This window comes from Echinops telfairi, unplaced genomic scaffold (assembly GCF_000313985.2).
Source record: "Echinops telfairi isolate 266 unplaced genomic scaffold, ASM31398v2 ScPeMD7_1;HRSCAF=3_0, whole genome shotgun sequence".
Taxonomy (NCBI): Eukaryota; Metazoa; Chordata; class Mammalia; order Afrosoricida; family Tenrecidae; genus Echinops; species Echinops telfairi.
This window is the reverse complement of record NW_022103896.1, coordinates 91241894-91260682: the sequence shown is the minus strand read 5'-3', so window position 1 is coordinate 91260682 and position 18789 is coordinate 91241894. Positions and strand designations below refer to the sequence as shown.

Below are 18789 nucleotides of genomic sequence, written 5' to 3'. Positions count from 1 at the left end.
CTGAAAGCACAGCGGGTTGTGTTGAGTTGATAACTGTAAGGTTGGTGGTTCAAATCCAACAACTGCTTCATGACAGAAAGATGAAGACATCTGCTGTCATAAAGACTTACAGGCTCAGAAACTCCATGGAGTAGTTCTGTATGCTAAAGGGTTGCAATGAGTTGGAATTGACCGTTTGTAGGGGGTATGCAAATTATATAAATGTGTCTAGGTGAAGTGGTGATGTGTGCAACTTAATATGAATGAAGTGTAATTCACATGTAGTTACACCATCTTTTCAAAAATTAAACTTTTATTTAAAGATAGCACAGCCCACCCCAACATTTTTTCTTGATGTATTGGTTTGTAGGCCTATTTTTGGGGTTATTTGGGGTATTGATTCAGAAAATGGTACTGAATAGACTCTAGTTTCTTAGACATGGTGTTCCATTTTCAGCTATTAAGTGATACTAATTTATTAATTTATCATCCTAATTTTAAGTATGAGAAGAATTCAGACCCACAAATTAAAGGATAAGATAAAAGTGATAAGAAATACTTGAAAAAGAATTAGGTATTAAGGGACTTCCAAGGGAAGGTGTAATGGACCCATGGTGGTTATGAATTGAGGAGTCAACCCTAACGTCAGTGCTTCCAACCTACCAGTCATTCTGAAGCCTTTAAAAGACTTAAGGGAAAGCCAAAAGGGAAGTTCTTCTTCGTCCTATAGGGTCCATATGACTTAGAATCAATTTGATGGCAGTGTTTTTTGTTTTGTTTTTGGTATGGGAGGCTGTACAATTTATATAGCGACTACGAGTTGTATACTGCAAAGCCAAAGCATAGCTTTGGAAGAGTGGAAAGTAAAAAAGAACATTGAAGAGGCACATATATGAAAGGTGTGAGGGCAATGTAGAGGGTCGAAAATTTAAGACCTCACAGCAATTTTAAGACCTAAATGTCTTTAAATTATGCAGTCAACATTTCAGAATACATTTTAATATATAGAAGTCAATGGATAATTCATATTAAATGTTTCAGAGATGTGGCTGACTCCAATCTTCTTATTTTTTACTCCAACCGTCTTTATAATAAAAATTATATTATTTTAAGAAATTTTGTGCACAGGTGGAGAAATTGTGCCATCTTAAAACATGGCTAGAACATTTTAATTTTTAAAATAATTTTATTAGGGGCTCATACAACTTTTTATCACAATCCATACATACATCAATTGTGTAGAGCACATTTGTACATTCATTGCCCTTGGAACATTTTAATTTTATAAAGGAGTTTGGACACTGACAGACCCATTTTGGATTTCAGAATATTTGAATATCAATTTGTAATACCAAATTCACTACCAGTCAGTCAATTACTGACTCATAGTGACCCTATTGGATAGAAGGGAACTTCCCCTGTGGGTTTCTGAGGCTGTAATCTATGGGAGAAGAGAGTCTCATCTTTCCCTTGCAGAGTGGGTGGTGGGCTCAAATAGCTGACCTTGTAGTTAGTAGTCAAACACATAACCCACGACGCCATCGGGGCTCCTTCTTTATCGTACAACTGATTTCTAGCCCTTTTTTAAGATAACAAATTGGAACTGCTGGCTAGTCAGTTCCTAAAAAGGTGAAGTGATAGTTGGGGAAAATTCCAAGTTCATGTAATTTTCACTGTTCAAATATATCTTTGGATCAAAAGACACCATGTGAAATACAACTTACATAAACATTTAGTATAACACATATACATTACATTATCCTGATTTTTTTCTCTCTCTACCATGCAACAAAACCTTTATTAACATTTGACCTCAGGTCCAAATGGCACACTCCCCTCCTGGATCATGCCGGTAATGAGATCTCTCTTCCTGGTTCTCAGAGGGTTGATTGTATACATAGCAAGATGACACTCCAGGGAATCTTGCTTACAATTACTCACAGGTGAATTCTATCAGTATCTTTCCTTACCTTCTTATCAGACCCTTGCAGGCAAAGATCATTTGGTAGGAGTTACAGACTTAGTCTAGAAGAGCCACATTAAATAATTCACTACCCTTGCAGATCTTTGGGGATATATATATGTGTGTATTCTGCAAATAGAGTTTTTTCCTTTTGTGCCAATTTGGATGCCTTTATTATCTTTTTGATATCTTATAGCTCTGGATAAGACTTCCAAGACTGTATATAATAAGAATAATGATTAAAGAGCAATCTTTTCTTGTTCCCATTCAAAGGGGGAATATTTTCCTTTAATTCCTATTTTATTAAGTCTTTTTTTTTTTAATCAAGAATGGGATGTTGAATTTTATCAAATACCTTTTCTGCATCGGTTAATATAATTATTACATTTTGTTGATTTGTTTATGTGATGGATCACATTATTTGTTTTTCTTAAATGGATCCATCCTTGAATACCTGATAGAATCCCACTTGATCATGATGTGTTTTTTAAATGTTTGTTAAATCCTGTTGACTATGTGATTTTGTTGAAAATATCGACATCTATATTCATTAGGGATAATGGTCTATAATTTTCAATACTGGTGATGTTTTTGCCTGGCTTAGATATCAGGATTATACTTTCCTCATAAAATGAGTTTGGTAGTATTTTATCCTTTTTATAGTCTGAATTAGTTCATGTAGGATTGATGTTAACTCTTCTCTATATGCTTGGTAAAATTCCCCAGTAAGATCATCTGAACTTGGACTTTTTGATGTTCAGAGGCTTTTAACAACCAGATCTATGTCTTCATGTGTTATAGGTCTACTTAGATTTTCTACATCAGTATGTGTTAAGTTAGGAAGGTATTGTGTTACTACACATTTATTCATTTCTTCTAGATTTTCAGGTTTGTTAAAATACAATTTTTCATAATATTGTGTGATTATCATTTTTATTTGTTAGTAGTTGTTTTTTGATATCACCTATTTCATTTTTTTTTCATATTTACTTTTTCTTTGTTAGATGTGCAATAGTTTGTGGATTATAAAGAGACTTTTCCCCAGCTTTGTCTCCCCCCAAGAAAGCCAAACATTAGAGGCTATTTTTGCCAGCATATGGTGGGAGGTCAGATGCTTAGAGACATCCTCCCTGAAGGCAGTCAGTTGCCAGACAACTGTCTGGTCCCACCACAGGTAGGGCCCTCTCCCTGCTGTTAAGGACAATGGGCTACTTCTCCCTAAAGGCTTGTGGCCACCAGTCCTCGTCCCTATAGATGGGTTCTATAGTGAGCCAGAGAAAAGGTCAAACTGGCTCAGTGACATCCAAAATTAAGCTGCCTCCTTGAATCTGGGATCCACTCGTCTTGTCACATATGTACCTCCAATGCTCCCCTTCCTATCCCACCCCCTCCCATTACTGTACTACCTATAGCACAACTCTTTCCTGTGATGTATGTCTTCACCTGTAATTAGGGGGCTTGCATGTTCCCAGAGAACATATAAGTCTTAGTTAACAATAAATCTCTCGCTCTCTCCACATGGCCCACCAAGTGAGGCTGAGGTGAGCATGCTACTATGAAATGTGTCTGACTCCATTATTTCAATCTCCCTTCTATCTTTCATGCTATGACTTTGCGATAATCTTTACTTATTGTGGCTGTACAATTGCGCCGACTGGACCTGTGATGACGTGCTAGGGGCTCTCTGCCCTGACAATAGTTTATCAATTTTGCCAATCCTTTTGAAAAAACAACTTCTTTGGTTATTTTTTTCTATAGATTATTTTTATTCATTTATTCTACTCTAATCTTTATTATTTTTATCCTTGTGTCTGAAGATTGTTTGTTGCTCTTGTTCAAATTGTTGTAACTGATGTGCTAAAATGTTTCTTTTAATTTTTCTTCCTTTTTAATGTGTGCTTATTGCTCTAAAATTGCCCTTTGACTATTACTTTTTGTTGCGTCACAGATATTTTGGTATATTGTATTTTCATTCTTGTTTCTTTCAAGAACACATCTTTAATACATCTTTGATTCATCTTTAATACATGTTTATACATGGGGTGAGTTATGAACCCTGTGTTATTCTTCTGCAGGAGACCCAATTTTGCCAGCACCATTTGTTGAAGAGATTATCCCATCCCCATTTAGTGTTTTTTGGCCCTTTGTCAAAGATCAGTTACCTGTAGGTAATTGTTTTTCTGGTTTTAAATTCATTTACTTCTGTCCTAATCTTTATACTTTTTCTTCTAGTGATCGAAGGTTTACTTTGTTGTTTTTGTTCTAATTGTTGAAGATGGTTGGTAAAGGTATTGATTCTGGTTGTCTTCTCTTTCTTCATGTGTACATGGATTGCTATAAATTTCCCTCCAATGACGGTTTTTTCTGCACCCAGAAGCACATCCAACTGCAGCTGGGAGGCCAGGGGTTTGGGAGGGCTCAGGTGTGCATCTCAGTGTAAGCTCAAGGGGGTAGGAAGGCTCAAGAAGGACTGCTCTTCACATCAAGTTGTAACAAGAAGCAGCTGGGGCCCTATGGGGTTGGGCGGGCTCAAGAATGACTGTTCTCCATGATGAGAGAGCCAGACCGCAGCCATTTGGGTTTAAGTCACTCATGTTTAGCCATCATAACTTTTGTTACATATTTTTCATTGTATGTTTTTACCATTGCCAAGGGTTCAACAAGAGTGTGGAATGTTCACTGTTTTTTGAACCATACTTGAGTTGATTTGACAACTCTAGCTTTCTCACTCATTGTGTAAGATTGATAAGGAGCGGTCATTTGGAAAGTAGATGTGGAGATAATAGGTTATACAATTCTTTTATGAACTCATTATGCTTTCTGTACTTTCTGAATTTATAGTTTTTTGTAGTCTGTTATGTATTCTAAGAATTATAGCACACCTGTATGTAATAATGATTAATACTATTAGAAGAAATCAGCATAAATATCACTTGGAAACTCTGGATAATTCAAAGAACCAACAAACAGCCTTTGTTACTGTTGGATACTTCATCGACAAGTCTCCTAGCAAGCAGGTTCCCTCGATCTCTGTTCCGCTTGGAGTAATTATTAATTACGCTAGTCCGATTAAGCCTCTGGCAGATCCCATCTAGCGAGGGACTTGAACAGCTTGACTATCAGACAGACATTATTGTAAACTTGATTTTGGTGGATCAAACCATAGTGTACATCCCGCTTTCGTGGGGCGCTGGTGCCACCACAGTGGTCCTGGAGCGGGGGTTCCCGGGGCCCTTCGTCCCTGGGCACAGCCCTCGCCAGGGCTTCGCCACGCCCAGTGTCCAAACTGGATCCCGAGGACAGAGGCCTGGCTCCTCTGGAAGGTGCATGAGGCAGCCTTCCTCTTGTGGTTCCGAAATGGCCTCCTGGTGTCCGGTATTGGGCTCATCTCCTTCATGCAGAGGGACATGGGTCGGGAAGCTGTCTACGGCTTCTTGCTGGGTGGCCTGTGCGTGGAATGGGGCAGCACCTCGGGTGCCGCTGTGGGGGTGGGGGCCGTGCTGGCGGTCAGCCTACTTTGGGCCTGAGCAGTCGGCCTCTACATGCGTCAACCCGAGCTGGACGGGGAACTGGTGCCTGAAGACGACCGGACAGCTGAAGGCCCTAACAGGACACATGGCCACCGCCTGAGTGACTGCAGCTGCTGGCCCTGAAGGCAGGACAGCCTTGGGCCCGCAGGCCTGGACATTAAAATCTTACCCTCCCTTCCAAAAAACAAAAACATAGTATAATATAAATTTTGGTCAATTGACCTATCTCTTGACCCAACCTGAGTTTTCTCTAGCTCAAGTATTTCTTGCTTGTTCCACACTGGCCTTTTAACTATTGATGGTGGTATTTTCTTTCTTACTCTTATTTGTATTTTAATATTTATATTATTATTATTACTTTCTTTTTGCCATTTTGTTTTTGTTTTTATTGCTCCTGTTTGGTTTTCCAGTTTGTGAAACACAGAAGGAGTGGATGATAGTGACAATAACTGATGCAATGGTTTAATCGGGGATGTGGAGAGGGAAGGCGGGATAGGGGTGGGTGGGTGAGTGGAGGTCGTGGGGAGGAGACAAGCCAGTCAGGGTGCAGTGCAGCAGCAATGAAACATACAACTTTCCTCTAGTTCCTAAATGCTTCCTCCCCCCACAACTATCATGATCCCAATTCTACCTTACAAATCTGGCTAGACCAAAGGATGTACACTGGTACAGATAGGAACTGGAAACACAGGGAATCCAGGGCGGATGATCCCTCCAGGCCCAGTGGTGAGAGTGGCGATACAGGGAGGGTGGAGGAAGGGTGGGGTAGAAAGTGGGAACTGATTACATGGATCTACATATAACCTCCTCCCTGGTGGACAGACAACAGAAAAGTGGGTGAAGGGAGACATCGGACAGTGTAAGATATGACAAAATAATAATTTATAAATTATCAAGGGTTCATCAGGGAGGGGGGAGCGATGAGGGAGGGGGGGAAATGAGGAGCTGGTGCCAGGAGCTTAGGTGGAGAGCAAATGTTTTGAGAATGATGAGGGCAACGAATGTACAAATGTGCTTTAAACAACTGATGTATGTATGGATTGTGATGAATTGTATGAGCCCCAATAAAATGATTTAAAAAAAGAAGAAAAATAAGAATAAGAACCACAAAAAAAAAGAAGAAAAAAAAAAGAGGTGCACAGGCCAGCCCCTCGGGTTCAAGTGGAGAGGCGGTCAGGCTCCAGCAAGCCTTCCACCTGCTAGCATTCGCTTTCACACTTGCTGTGGGACCACCAGCCTCGTCTCCTTCCAAATGGACCCCAACTGCTCCTGCGCCACTGGTGGCTCCTGTGGCTGCTCTGACTCCTGCAAGTTCAAAGACTGTAGAAGCACATCCTGCAAAAAGAGCTGCTGCTCCTGTTGCCCTGGGGGCTGTGCCAAATGTGCCCAGGGCTGCATCTACAAAGGGGCATCGGACAAGTGCAGCTGCTGCGCCTGATGGGAAAGCCGATGTGAATAGACTGGCCTGTCCAAAGCCGAAAATTCTCTCTCAAACGACCCTCACGTCTTTGCTACCTCCTTTTAATTTCTACAAAATATATGAAAGATGATCATAAAAGTTGGTGACTTTAAAAAAAAAAAAAGAAAGAAAAGAAAATTAAAGATATGGAAACAAAGCCCAGTCATCCCAATACTGGGCCCAGAACTAAATGGTGCCTGACCTCTACCAACTGCCTGAAAAGAACAGTAGAAGTTCCTAGATAGAGTGGGAGGAAGAAATAGAGAGTAAAACCCAAAATCATAAAAAAAGGCCAGGCTTACTGGTGCAATAGAGACTGGTGGAACCTCAAAGACTAAGCCTTTAGTCAACCCTCAGGTCTAGAACTGAACTCATCCTCATGTTAGAATAATCACTCTTTATGATCAAAAGGCAGCTTTTACCCAAGGGCAAAGTTCAGAGAGCAAAGAAAGAAGGAGTGATAGAAACAGGAAACACGAGGAGGAAGGAGGATAAGAGATGGTACACTGAGTAAGTTGCAAAGGATAAGCTGAGACAAAATGTATATGAATTGTTGAATGTAAAACTGATGATCTACTCGGCAAGGCTTCACCTAATTCACAGTAAAAAAAAAAATTTAAGTATGTTATGTTGACACCTTATAAACCATCATACATATATTCAAGAATAATCACAATAATTTAATAAAACTGCCAACAGCAAGTAATTAGTTGTATTTTAATTTAGCCTAGGTGGCAAATTACTTAATGTGCACTAAATGTCATTCTATAATTAATCATAAAACAAGGCATTTAAGAGAAAATAAAATCTGTGAACTATCAAAAAGCATTTAGAAACTTTGTATTTTAAATTTCAACAAATAATTCAAGGACTATTAGGTCTCTCTCTTATGGGAGAAATACCGGGGTCCTTGGCTTCTCTGAGAAAGAATTCATGCTGAAGCCTGGCTTGTGATCCAAGTCAGTTTATAGAGGATAGAAGCCACCTAAGTGCATGGGAACTCTGCCCAGCCGCTCGGGCAGCAGCCCAGTCAAGGCGCACTGTGCGTCTGAGCCGCTGAGAGGGAGCCAGCGCAAACTCCTAGCTTTTCAGCCCCAACCCCCACTCCCTGACCTCACCCCCACCCCCAGCCCACCCCCAGCTGGGAGGCAAGGTCGAAGATACCGGTTGCTCCATTGGCTGAATTAAGCTGACCTGGCCTAGATGGTTTACTGGCTTCCTGTCTCACAGACCTGAGTGTGTGCATGCCCTCCAGCCTTAAGCGCTTTCGACGGCCTGTAATGGGGGAGGGAGGCTTTGGGATGTAGAGAGACAAGCAAGCCCTAGTTCTGCCTCTAGCTGCCTAACAGGACTTCAAATGACTGGAAGCTCAGTGTCAAAGAAAAAATTAAGTAACCTCTTTGTTGTATATACTAAATATATTTAACATATGAGAGCAAAACTGAACAGAGGAATTTATCCTGAACTATTGCTTAGTATATTCTAAGCCCTTTGAGAAGAAGAGAAATGAAAAGAGAAAGATAGTGAGAGGGAGTCAGAGTAGCTTGTTAAATTAATTTTTTAATGGTTATAAAAGTTATTTATTTATATTGAGATGAGCTTGTTTGTCACTAAAGACTCCAAATCCACCTCAACTTTACTTTTCCTTTTTTTTAATGAAATTTTAAAATGCAAGACTCCCTGGACTAGAATTTAGTTTAAATCCAAACAAATTACATTCACTAATTTTCTTAAGAGTTTTTCTTAGAAAACAAAACAAAATGTGCAGACCTGGTTGTGCTGTGGCAACAAGCAATAAGAAAATTATTTTCTTTATTGGGACTGTGTTCAAACCAAAAAATATTATGTTAGAGCTGAAGTGCAAATGCGATGTCTTCTTAGAAATGTTTGAGTCTAATTGGGCTGATTTTTAACTCTCTAGCTTTCTGTGATTGACAACTATTGTCTTCTGCCTGCTTTCTTCAAACCTCAAAATTCATATTAAGATTTCTAAAGGCCTACTATTCTGAAATCAGAAACGCTATCCAAAAGCAACAACAAAATTAGTCATTTGAAAACCATATGGAATACAGTTCTACTCTGATATACCATGAGTTGGACTCAACTTGACAGCAACTAATAGAGATGATATTTATGTGAAGTTGTGTGTGTATGTATGTGTGTGTCTACTAGAAAATTTCAAGTTGCTCAGGTTCTACTTCTGTGGTAGAGTGCTTTCCACTACTCAAATACCACCTTCTCCTAGTAGCCTCCCTCAGGACTCTAACCACTGCTCTCTGTCTCCTTATCCGGCTATATTTTTGTCCATTGCCCTTTTGTACATGGCTTTATGTTGGTTAATTATTTTGATCTCTTACACTAAAATGATGGTGATACAAAAGGAAGGGTTTTGCTTCCACAGCACTAAGAAGAAGGCCTCATATGCATGTGAAAGTTGGATAGTGAAAAACGGAGACAAAAGGAGAAATGAAGTTTGAACAGTGGTATTGATGAACATTGAATATACTAGGCCAGTGGTTCGCAACCTTCCTAATGCAGTGACCCTTTCATACAGTTCCTCATGTTGTGGTGCCCCCAACCATAAAATTATTTTCATTGCTACTTCATAACTATAATTTTGCTACTGTTATGAATCATAATGTAACTATCTGATATGCAGGATGTATTTTCATTGTTACCAATTGAACATAATTAAAGCATAGTGATGAATCACAGGTTTTAATTGCCAAATTTGGGGCTATGTCTAGTTTTAAAAGATAAGCCCATTTTTCCTCTATAACCATGTTTCAGGTCACTTATTCTTATGAAAAGGATGTTTCCATCTCTCTCTAAATTTTTTGAAAAAGAATTCTGTACTCTTGAACTTATACCACATCCAACAAGCAGTTTTGGTATCCTCAAGGGACTCAAATAATAATATTTTCTTCCTTTTTTAAAAAAAAAACTTTTTTATTGTTAGTAGGGTGAAGATTTACAGAGCAGATAATAAATTTTACATTAAGTGATTTATATATTCTGTTTCTGTGGGATACAGAAAGATTTCTCCCAAGTTGTCTCACCCAAATATATGCCAAACCCAAGACGCTGCTTGCTACCCATGGTAAATGGCTGTATACTACGTCAACGAAAGTAGGTCAGAGGTTATTCTCTTTAAGGGTATCAAGAGCAACAAGACTGTATAATCTGACTCACCCCAAGTAGGGCCCACTCCCTTCTGATATTGTTCCCTTGAAGAAACTCCCGAAGGCGAACCCGGGACCATTTAAGGATGACTAAGGTTAGACTACTATATTGAATCTAGGATCCACCCATCTTGCCACATATGTACCTCTATTCCCTCCCTTTACTATTGCATGTACACCCCTAGGTCATCTCCCTCCTATTGCTTGTATTGCCTATGTTACAATCCCTTCCTATGACGTAGGTCATTATCTGTAATCAAGGGGCTTGCATGCCCCGAAGATATATAAGCTTTGGTTAGAAATAAAACCTCAGGAGATGTTCTCTCTCCTGCCCACGCCTCCCTCACCTCCACATGCACCACCAAGAGGAGCTGAGGTGAACATGCTACCATGAAATGTGTCTGACTTCTTTATTTACTCTCTCCCATCTCTCTATGATTTTACTATAATATTTATATATCTTAACTGTACAATTGCGCCTACCGAACCCATGATTAGTTGTGGGGGGCTGGCTAGATCACCCATCCCACCTGTGCCCTGTGTTCCCCATTTCCATGCCTCCTTCATGCCTGACACCTTTGAGCTTTGTTCTTGAGTAAATGTTACTGATTTTGATCCCAAAATACTTTGTAGGATGTAAACATCAAAAGTGTCATTATTAAAAAAATGTGTTATTGTTTCTCGTATAGACCTGTCTATTGTTTGGCTGAAAACTGAGCCACAGGATGAGTTCAGTTCCAAACTGGGAGGGTGACCGAGGTTGTAGTCTCAGAGGATCTACGAATCTTTATTCAACCAACAAGGCTTGTATCTTCAATGAGTTCTGTTTTCACCTTTTTCTTCCACTCTATCCAAGATCTTCTGTGTGATGGCTTTCAGAGTAGTAGTGAGTGAGGACCATCTAGTTCTTTTGATCTCAGGGTCATGGAGACTGATGGTTGCCCATCATCCACGGTTTCCATGTGACTTCAATTTTTATCATTTTTCTTTACTCTGGACAGGAAGAGATCAATAACTGCACGTTAGATGACTGCTGATGAGAGTTTAGGACCCCAGTGGCTAATCACCAAAGTAGCATGTAGACTTCGTAGACTATGTTATGCCTGTTGACTTTGATGTCCCCTGAGACCATGGTCCTGAGACTCCAGGCCAACAAGACATTTCCTCAAGGTGTTTGCTTATATCTAAGAATTTTTCATAATTTTGTCCTCTGTATGATTCACCACACTCATGGATATAATTGCAGCAAAAGTGAATACAAATGTACAAATATCCTGTCTAATATATATACATATATCATGGGTATCCTACATGCCCCCTTTCACAATTGTTCAGCCTATGGCCTATCCATACATATATTCATAGATCAGTCATTGCAGGATCGTGTATATAACAGTATTTAATTCATGCTCTTCTCCCAGTGTCTTCTCCTGCCTTCATCATTTTTGGCCAATAACCTGCCTATTGTATATTGCTTTCTCATCCATTTATGTTCTTGAAATATACTTGACTTCTCTTCTTTTGAAAATTCTGTAACTATATTATGACCTTTTTTACTTGGAATAGTTTTCATTGCAAATAGACTGATAACCTTTTCTCCAGTCTTATACGTTTGTTTACTTTGGATACTTCTATATCTGGGTTAACTTCTGAGTGGTGTCATGATATTAATGTCAAGTTGTTTTCTGCCAAGTAGTTCTCTGACTTAAGAATTCTCTTTAGGAATCCAGGACAGATAAACCCCTCAGGACCAATAATGAGAGTAGCCATACCAGGAGGGGCAGGGGAAGGTGGTGTAGAAAGGGGGAACTTATCACAAGGATCTACGTATAACCCTCTCCCTGGGGGATGGACAACAGAAAAGCGGTGGAAGGGAGATGTCAGACAGTATAAAACATGACAAAATAATAATAATTTATAAATTATCAAGGGTTCATGAGGGAGGGGGCTGGGGAGGGAAGGGAAAAAATGAGGAGCTGATACCAAGGGCTCAAGTTGACAGCAAATGTTTTGAGAATGATGATGGCAACAAATGTACAAATGTGCTTGACACAATGGATATATGTATGGATTGTGGTAAGAGTTGTATGAGCCCCCAATAAAATGATTTTTAAAAGAAAAACAATAATTCCCTTTAATATTTTTTGTAAGGTTAGATTAATTTTTACAATTTCCTTTGATTTTTATTTATCTGGAAATGTCCTAATATTACTATTTTATTTGAGTGACAATTTTTGTGGGTATATGATTCTTGGTTAGCAATTTTTTTCTTTCAGAATTTTGCATATGTCCTCCCATTTCTTTCTTGTTTATGTGGTTTCTGCTTAGAAATCAGAGCTAGAAAAATGTAAAATGATCATAAATGAGAACAAATGATAGGGTACTCAATTTTAACCTAACTGCATCTGCAACAATCCATTTTCCAATGCATTCGGCATGTTAACAAGGACAGTCTCATCCCTGATCCATGGTCAGAGGGGATTTCTCAAGGGCTTAAGCCACATATATTTTCCTCTCCTCTCCCTTTTTTTTAAACTGAAGCAGCTTAAAGGTTTAAAGGGATATCAAATGATAAGATATTACATTTTAATCTAACTACATCTGCCATAATGAACTGTACAATTGCTCTCTGTCTGGTAATAGGGCCATTCATATTCCTCAAGTATGATCAGAGTGTATCAGAAGCTTAATCCATATGTGGGCACTGAAGATGAGTTTGGGGCTTCCACTGTCACCAGTAGCCTATGACAGTGGGAACCCAAAATGCATTTGCAGGGTCCCCACTTGGATGAAGCCCCCTGTGAACACGCTCTGACGATAGTCCAGGAATGTGAGTAGCCTTACTATCAGATAGAGCATTGTAAAGTCAATTATGGCAGGTAGAGTTAGATTAAAATGTAACACGTCATTGTTCGATCTCCCTTTTGATCCATTTTAAAATTGGTTCAGTTTTAATATATTCTACTTTCTTTTCAAGTAAAATTTTTTCCTGTTTTATCTTGTCATTATTTTTGAGGTTTATTGTTTTTTGTTTTTTTTAAATCAATTTATTGGGGCTCATACAATTCATCACAATATATAGATCAATTGTGTAAAACACATCTATACATTTGTTGCCCTCATTATTCCCAAAATTCACTTGCCTCTTGGGTTCCCAGAATCAGCTCATTTTCCTTTTTTTCCCCCTCCCCTTCCCTTCCTCCTCCCCTCTCCCCCATGCACCCTTAATAATTTATAAATTATTATTGTATCTTATATTACACTGTCCAGCATCTCCCTTCACCCACCCTTCTGCTACCCGTCCCCCAGAGAGGAGGTTATATGTAGCTCCCTGTGATCCATTCCACCTTTCTTCACCCCCTTTCCCTCCTGGTGAGGTTTTTGTTTTATTCTTGTTTTTGTTTTGCATGAAATGTTTTATATGAAATCCAAACCAAACCAAACTCACTGCCATCGAGTCAATGCTGACTCATAATGATGGCCTGTAACCATTTACAGGAGTAGAGAGTTGAGTCTTTCTCCTGCAGAGCTGCTGGGGGTTTCCAACTACCACCATGCAGATCTCAGCTCCACTCGTAACCCCTGCACCACCAGGGCTCCTATATGAAATCCAAAGTACGATGGGGTACCCCCAAAACCCAATGCTCATTTGTTTTTGTTTGTTTTTTATGTGAGGGGGAGAGGGTAGTGCATTTAGTTTGTTCCACCAGGTCAGACTATTAATCAAGCTTTCTATTTAGAGGTTCTGAATAGAGAGCGTAACAGTGTGCAATGAAAAAGGCCTGATTTGTAGCAGACAGGAGACTGGTTTTGCCACCATGACAACACACCTGCTCAAGCAGCCATCTCAGTGCACCAGTTTTTTGGCAAAAACCAGCATGCAAGACTCTCTTGCCCTACACACCTTACTCACCTGAGCTCACTCCATGCAACTTCTTTTTGTTTCCGCAAATGAATAGAGACATGAAAGGACAGCGATTTGACAATGTAGAAGAGGTGAAGAAAAAAAACAAGGGAGGTGCTGTCAGCCATCCAAAAAGATGAGTTTGAAAAATGTTTCCAAGAATGGAACCACAGGCTTGAAAAATGTATTAAGTGTAATGGAGAGTACTTTGAATGTGAAAAGGTTGTTTTGTAAAAAAAAATGTAAATACATAACTTTGAAAAAAATTTTCCTTTTTTTTTTGGGTACCACCTCATAGGTAAATCTATAGAGACGGTAAGTGGATGAGGGCTCTGTAGGGGAGGTTGGGGGGAAGTAAGGAGCTAACAACAATGAGTATGAGAAAGAAGAAAATCTTCCAAAATTGATTGTGGTGATGATTGCACAACTCTTCTTAATATGATTGAACTATTAATTATATCATATGTGAATTATATGATAATAAAACTTTTTTTGATAATCAGCTAATTTTTTACAAATAGGTCACCAGGGACTTTCTTTCGTGACATCTGAGTAGATGTAAACTGTTAACTTTACTGATTAGAACCTGAATGAATAGCTATTTACACCACCAATAAAGGCCTATTGATGATGAAAGTGTAGAATTTTTTATGCAATATATTCACAATTAAATTGTTTAATAAATGTCTCCAAAAGATTTATAGTCTTAGACACCCTCTATAGAGTCACTAAGAGTTGAAATTGACTTCATGGCAGTGGGATACTTTTTGTTTTGCCTGGCAACACACACACACACACACACACACACACACCTACCTAGTTACCAGTCAGATAATGCAAGATGGTGCCATTAAAAAGGCTGCGCATTTTCTTTTTAACAAGAAGCATCAAATCGTCTTTTGCCATTTTATGGGCATCACGCTGATGCTTTACACTGGGGAGCCCAATGACATGCATGGACCTATTTGAGGACATTTCAATTCAGCAAAGTTATTTGAAGAAATTAGCGAAGAGGTCTTCTGTTGTACCCAGTTTCTGAGGCAGTCAAAGCCACAGCGAATATATCCAACGAGAAGCTCTTATTGAAAGCCGGTGACCAGGAGTCAGCTATCGCTCAAAGTCTCAGGTCCCTAGGACAGCATCACACTTAGCTTATAAAGTATAAAACCACAAGCAGGGGAGATGATCAATCATTGACTCACTCACTTACTCAAGGTGGGAGGGTTTGGGGAATATCCAACGTTTATCATTATTAGGGTGAGGGATTCCTAGCCACTGGTGATTTCAAAACTGGTCACTGTGATCAGAGAGGTCTGACTTAGTCAAGCATAAGCAAAAATAACAGAAGCCAAATTCAGCAGGTTAGTTATTAACTATTAGGGTATTTCCCTTCATCCATCTTGGTATTGGAGCTCAAATACTTTGAGAAAACACTCGAGCATTGAAAATTCTCATAACTATGAAAGAACTGTAGTAAGACTCTTTCCATTAATGCTGTCTTGACCCCGTTTTGAGATCCTGGCTGAAGGTTGATGTGTCCCCCTTCTTGAATATAGGAATAAATTCACTCTCAAACCATTCCCCTTATCAGGTTCTCTCACTCTTGTTATCAGGTTCTAATCTTCCCCATGGCCAGGGTCCCAACAATGAGGTAGAATCCCTACACCCCCTGAGCCTGCAGAATTATTGAAATGCAAAATCACCAGATAATCTGTGCAATGTAGTTAATTCCATACTGCTTGCCATGCATAGCATATGCCCTCCCCTACAATTCCAATTAGCGGTTACCTTGTCCCCTGGTGTAGTACCCTGAATGGCCCTGAACTGAGGCAGGCTGTAATTTTCTCTTTTGCCAAAGCAAAAACAACTCATTGCCATTGGAACCACTCTGATTCATAGCAATGCTATAGGACAGATTAGAACTGCACCCGTGGGTTCCCACAAATGCAAATCTTTACAGGAACAGAAAGCCTCATCTTTGTCCCTAGAAGCAGCTGGAAGTTTATACGCCACTGATGTTGTGGATAGGTGCCCAATGCATAATCCACTATACCGTAGTGCCAAGGCTTTGGAACTGGAAGTAACAAATTCTGTTTGTTTTCAGACCTTCGTTCATGAGTCTTATTCCCTCAGTCAGCCAGCTAAGGTACCCACAGGTGGGCAGTTTGGGATCAACTAGAAACGACTGTGAAAACAAAAGTAATAAACTCTTTCTCCCCCCACACCACACCCCACATTTTCCAATTTTATGAACTTGAGTAAGGCAAAAAAAACACACTCACTTCTTGGGTCTATTCTTTAAAATTTTGAACATGCAAACTTCACAGTAACACAGGACCTCACACTCAGAAGGACTGCATGCTTTTGCTTAGTACTCTCTTGTCATAATCCTAAAATTCTTTTTTTTAAATCCTAAAATTCTTAATAATTGTGAGCATGGAGCCCTGTACTTTCATTTGCGCTGGGTCTTGCAGATTATATATCCACTGTTGCTCTTTTTTTTTTTAATTAATTAATTAATTAATTAGTTTTTTAAAACATTTTATTAGGGGCTCATACAACTGTTATCCCAATCCATACACACATCAATTGTGTAAAGCGCATTTGTACATCGTTTCTCAAAACATTTTCTCTCCATTTAAACCCCCGACATTAGGTCCTCATTTTTCCCCTCCCTCCCCGCTCCCCACTCCCGCATGAGCCCTTGATAGTTTATAAATGGGTATTTTGTCATATCCACTGTTGCTCTTTAACGAGGGAACAAAAGTATGGTTTCTAAGAGTAATGCACTAAAACAAGGACTCAAAGAAATACTTGCATATCAATGTCCATGAAACATTAATCACAGCAGCCAAAGGTGGAAATAGATTACTGGATTAAAAAACATGATATAGCCACACAATGGAATGAATATTACTCATTCATAAAGAGATAAGAAGTCCTAAGACATGCTATAACATGGATGAACCTTGAAAACAGGCTGTGAATTAAAGTAAGTCAGATATAAAAAGACAAATGTATAAGCCTACTTAAATATTTAGAATAGGCAAATGTATACAGACCAAAACTTAGAAGTGTTTATCAGAGGTTGAGGAAATGGGAAAGGGAAGTTTTTACTTAAGTGGTACTCAGTTTCTGTCTGGGGATGATAAAAAGTAGGAAATGAACAGTGATGAGGGTAGCACAACACAGTGGATGTAGTTAAGGTCACTAATTATGCATGTAAGATGATTTAAATGGCAAACCTTTTGTTTACCAAAATAATATTGGAGGGGGGAAAAGAACAGTGCACCAATGAGGGTTCTAGGGCATGTGTCGGCAAACTGTGGTTCGCAGCCATTTGCGGGGTTTTTTTGGTATGTTGATGTGACTCAGAAGTAGAATTGAAAATGAAAATAAAACTATCATAGTTTCACTTATAAAAAATGTAAAGGCTATTACTCAGTTAATGGTGACTTCATTTGTTTGTAAAAAAATATATTTATGGTTCTTGAATAATTCTAAAATTGTTGTGAGGGATAGGATTAGCAATTCCCTCTCAAAAGTTTGCCGACTCCTGGTCTAGGGGATGATGAAGTGAGGATTGTTCAAACAAATCCACCATAGTCCCAACAGCACTACGCCAACCCTGGTCATTCCAATGAAAGGGCAAGAGGAGTCAGGACTTCTGCCACAGCTGCCCCTTGCCCTAGGTCTCTCAGCCAGGACAATAGAGCTGTCACTTTGACAAGGCCAAGTGTCTACAGCTAACAGATCCAGTGGTCATGAAATCACAATGCCTGCCAAATGCCATTCCTCCTGCTCCTTCTTATCTTGGCAGAAAGCCAAACTGCACCCAGCCAGGAGCTTCTTTTGGGAGGCTGGAAATGTGCAACTTTTCAGAGAATGCTAAGCAATTATAGATTTTCTTCCTTTTAAAAACGTAGTATTGCCAAGGATAAGTAATCTGTTGCTTTCTAAATTTTATTTTTTTGTGGTTATTATTACTAAGGTTGGATTGCTTTGTCTTTCATGTGGGCATTTTAGAGCATTATTATTTCACAAACTAAAATGATGTCTTAAGATATATCTAAATGGCAATTGAAATTTACCAGTTTAAAAAAAAATCCTGGTTCATTTAATGTTGATATAAATCTGCCTTTCAAAATATTTTCTGGTAAAATAAACTCTTGTTCTTTGTTTCTAGAAAGTTGAGATTTTCCTCCAGCAAATTATGCATGATTATCTCACCCTGTCATCTACCAGAAAAAGGAAACTGCCTTCAGCTTCCATAAAGTACGAGGTGTCTGACTCTTATTTCCAAAGTAGCAGGGAGTCTGGCCGTTTTCCAAGCGCAGGTCTCCTTTCATCAGGAAATGTATCACAAACATTAAGAAAGCAAATGTTCCCCAAGTCCGAGCCAAAGAATGCCTTTGCAAGACCACAATAGACCAAGTGCAGTTCAGATAAAGCTAGCAAGCAATCAGGCTTCAGGAAAGGATACTTTCTAATCTGTATGGCTTATGCTGGATTATTTTGGTAACGGTAAATATAAATAAGTGGCTCAAGATGTCTATGTGGGCAACCCAAAGAGAATGTTGGGGCATTAATTTTCCCTATCTCCTAGGGTTCGTGAGGTTAAATAAGTTAACTCAGAAAAATTGCATAGAAGAGTTGCTGGTGACTTGATAGTCATTACTTTTATTACTAGGAGGTCCACTAGTTGTCTTTCATGCTGAAAGCTATGTCATTGATATGTGAACGCCAACCAGGTCATCCATGGTGAACAGGAT

General features: G+C 39.2%; 1 protein-coding gene and 1 pseudogene across 1 annotated transcript; both read left to right on the top strand.

Annotated features, from left to right (window-relative positions):
* Positions 1 to 1825: 1825 nt before the first annotated feature.
* LOC115871328 lies at positions 1826 to 5576 on the top strand (annotated as a pseudogene).
* A 1071-nt stretch (positions 5577 to 6647) lies between these two features.
* Positions 6648 to 7012, top strand: LOC101645680 (metallothionein-1A-like). Its single transcript, XM_004697586.2, has one exon. It carries the CDS (start codon positions 6725 to 6727, stop codon positions 6908 to 6910), a length of 186 nt encoding a protein of 61 aa, XP_004697643.1. The 5' UTR covers positions 6648 to 6724; the 3' UTR covers positions 6911 to 7012.
* The last annotated feature ends 11777 nt before the right edge of the window (positions 7013 to 18789 follow it).